Source organism: Alexandromys fortis, unplaced genomic scaffold, assembly GCF_014885135.2.
Source record: "Alexandromys fortis isolate MF-2015 unplaced genomic scaffold, M_Fortis_MF-2015_v1.1 scaffold_26, whole genome shotgun sequence".
Classification (NCBI taxonomy): domain Eukaryota; kingdom Metazoa; phylum Chordata; class Mammalia; order Rodentia; family Cricetidae; genus Alexandromys; species Alexandromys fortis.
Genome location: NW_026067894.1, coordinates 884,169 through 887,188, shown reverse-complemented (window position 1 = coordinate 887,188; position 3,020 = coordinate 884,169). Strand labels below are relative to the sequence as shown.

The 3,020-nt window shown below is 49.7% G+C and overlaps 1 protein-coding gene across 2 annotated transcripts in view; it reads right to left on the bottom strand.

Annotated features, from left to right (window-relative positions):
• Positions 1 to 2,637, bottom strand: part of Szrd1 (SUZ RNA binding domain containing 1) — a 27,963-nt gene extending 25,326 nt beyond the window's left edge. The window contains exon 1 of one of the 2 annotated variants that reach the window (XM_050152844.1): positions 2,522 to 2,637. In XM_050152844.1, the coding sequence (XP_050008801.1) occupies positions 2,522 to 2,572 (51 nt within the window). In that variant the 5' untranslated portion in view covers positions 2,573 to 2,637. The remainder of the gene's footprint in view (positions 1 to 2,521) is intronic. The other variant, XM_050152838.1, reaches the window with a different exon arrangement.
• Between the last annotated feature and the right edge of the window lie 383 nt (positions 2,638 to 3,020).

The window sequence follows — 3,020 nt, the reverse complement described above, 5'->3', positions numbered from 1 at the left end:
TCTCGAAAAACCAATAAATAAATAAATAAATAAAAAAGAGTTGCCTTCCTCACGGTGTATCACTTCACAATGAAAGGACAGTAACTAAGACACTGTCTCAAAAACAAAGCAAACATTAAAAATGAAAGCTGGTGGCTGGAGAGCCGCTCCCAGGGCTTAGGGAGTGCTTGCTGCTCTTGCAGAAGACTGGAGCTCCACTCCCAGCACTCCCCATCAAGTGGCTCACGATGGCCAGGGGACCCGACAACATCTGGCATCCTCCCGCACCTACACGCTCCTGAGCACAGCATGCACAGCTCACTTTCTCAACTGAAAAAGAAGAACGCTAGGAGTTGCACACACCTGGATCCCAGCACTCCTCTCGGGAAGTCAAAGCAGGGCAGGCAGGTCAGCCTGGTCTACAGAGTAAGTTCCAGGCCAGCCAGGACTACACAGTGAGACCCCGACTTAAAAACAAAACAAAAAGCCCAGAGAACAGGGGAGCAACTCAAGAGTCTGTGTTCGGCATATATGTAGCCAGGGGATCTGATGAACAACATGGAAAAATAAAAAGAAATAAATAAAAGAAATAGATAAAGAAAAACTCAAGTCTTTTCAAGGTAAGAAGGTAGCAAAATGGTAGCAAAGGAAGTCCGTTTTAAAATTGGTCTTGGAGTCAAATCCCCAAACCTCAATTTCCTGTCTATAAAAGCAGAGCAGTTTCCAGGCAATTTATTTCGAAACTAAATAAAAAGATACATATAATCATGCCGCATGCCTTTAATCACAGCACTTGGGAAGCCAAAGTGGATGGATCTCTGAGTTCCAGGTTAGTATAGTCTACAGAGCAAGTCTCACAATAGCCAGGGCTACATGAAACCTGCAAAGACCAGGGTTTTAAAACCCTGTCTCAAACAAACAAACAAATGTAATTAGAAAAAAAAAAACAAGGTTTTTCTTTTTCTTTTATTTTTTTATGCAGGGGTGACACGGGGGTGTCTGGGTTACTCACCCCTAGCAGCAGTCCATAAATGCCTCTACCGGAAACTGGGCATCTTCTGGCCAAGTCACTACTGTGCACACTTCCTACCATATAGCACACACTCAAAAATATTTGTGGAATGAGTAAATATCCAAATGACACCTGTTGCTCTCTATAAAACCCTTTAACTTGCTGGGTGTGGAGGCACACGTCTTTAATCTCAGCACTCGGGGAGGCAGAAGCAGGCAGGCCTTTGTAAATTCAAGGACAGTCTTGAATTCTGGTCTATATGGTTGAGTTCCAGGGCAGCCAGGGCTACAGCCAAAAAAAAAAAAAAAAAAAAAAAAAAAAAAAAAAAAAAAAAAAAACCCTGTAGCTTTCTTGATTCAAGCTGGAAGGGTATCTTTAAACTACTAAACAATCTCTGAACCAAGCACTCCTTCAAATACTCGATTATGTTAAGTGGGGAAACATCACCAATCGTTCAAGAAATGCTGAACCAGCGGAAAAAACTTCGACGCCAAGTTTCAACATTCCTGGGAAGATACACCCGCTGCTGCACTGATCCGAAGCGCCAGGCTCAGACAGACCCAGCTTCTTTCTACCCTGGCGTGTACGACTCCTCAAACACAAGCTTTTGCGATGCATGTCACCGGAGCCCAGTACGGCACAGGCGCGGACACATGGTCACCCACCAGAGAGACGTTTCCGTCTCCAGGAGGATTACGGTCAAACCTCAAACTCTGAAATTACCACATTCATCACCAATGAGTTCCTACTTGAGCTAATTTTTCCCCCTGTAACTTTTGGAGGCAAGCAAAAACTCCCAATCATTCCGATCGGTAATCTCCCCTTCTCCTCGCAGGCATGGGGCTATCTTACAAATCACACCCTTCCTCCCTTCTCTCCACCCAGGCGAACCTACTCCGAGGTCCTCCCCATTACGCAGATCTTTGGGGTGGGTGTCGGGAAAGAGCGGATGCTAGCTGAGTTTAGGGGAGCTCTGCTGAGATCCCCAGGAAACCAACTGCCTCGGGCTCTCGGAGTAAAACTGAGAGGAAAAAAAAAAAGAAAAAGAAAAAAATCCAGGCTCGCCCACCGAGGCGGAAGGCAGATAGCGGCGGGGGATTTCGGTTCAGCGCCTAGTGGTCCCAGAGGACACATGGTTGCTTGCTCCCCGCTGTCTGGGGCCTCCTCCCGCTCTTCCTCCGAGTCAGGCACGCCGACCGAGCCCCTCCTTCAGCAGACAGAGCACACGAACTTTAAAATGGTCCCTGGGGTACGGGGACCAAAGAGAGTGGCCCGGGGTAGAGGGTGGGGCGCCCTAAGCAACGCGCACACCGCTGGACGGAGAGGCACCCCGCAAAGGTAGAGGGAGAAATGGAACGTGGCCCCTTTAAGAGGCCTTCACGGCGCTCCGGGACCGGGAGCCTCTCTTCTTCCTCCGGCCCGGTATGTGGGACCCTTCCTGGGGGAAAACTCTCCCCAGACCCGCTCCCCGGAGGCTTCCCTCACGCCGGGTCCGCCCGGCCCTGCCACGGGGCGGCAGCTCCTCCTTACCCCGCTGTCTGCCGCCTCCTCCCAGCTCTCAGCGACCTCCTCATCTTCCATCTTACTCGCCGCTTTCCCTCCTCCCCTAACCCCTCCCCGCGCCTGCGCCTTGCAGCGCGCCTCGGTCGCGGGCGGAGGAACGCAGGGCTTTCCTCAATGGACCACGCCCCCTCGCCTAGCCCGGAAGAGGCTGCCTGCCAAGTCCTCGGCGAACCTGGTCCGCCATCGTGGAAGAGGGCGGCGAAGGGCGAGGGCGTCCATCTTTCTTAAGGTCAACCCTCCGGCTCATTTACGGGGTTAGAGTTCGAGTGAAGTGCTTGAGTTCGCGAACTGTGTACTTTGGAACTACCTTCTCTAAAATCAGGCAATTATCGAAAAAAACATTTTTTTCCTTCAAAATTTTAATCTCAAAGGAAAAAAAAAGAGTGAGTCCATAAATTTGTGTAAGCTACAGGTTATGTGTTTTGTTCTACACCATTCTGAAAACATTGCTGTACTTCCACAAAGG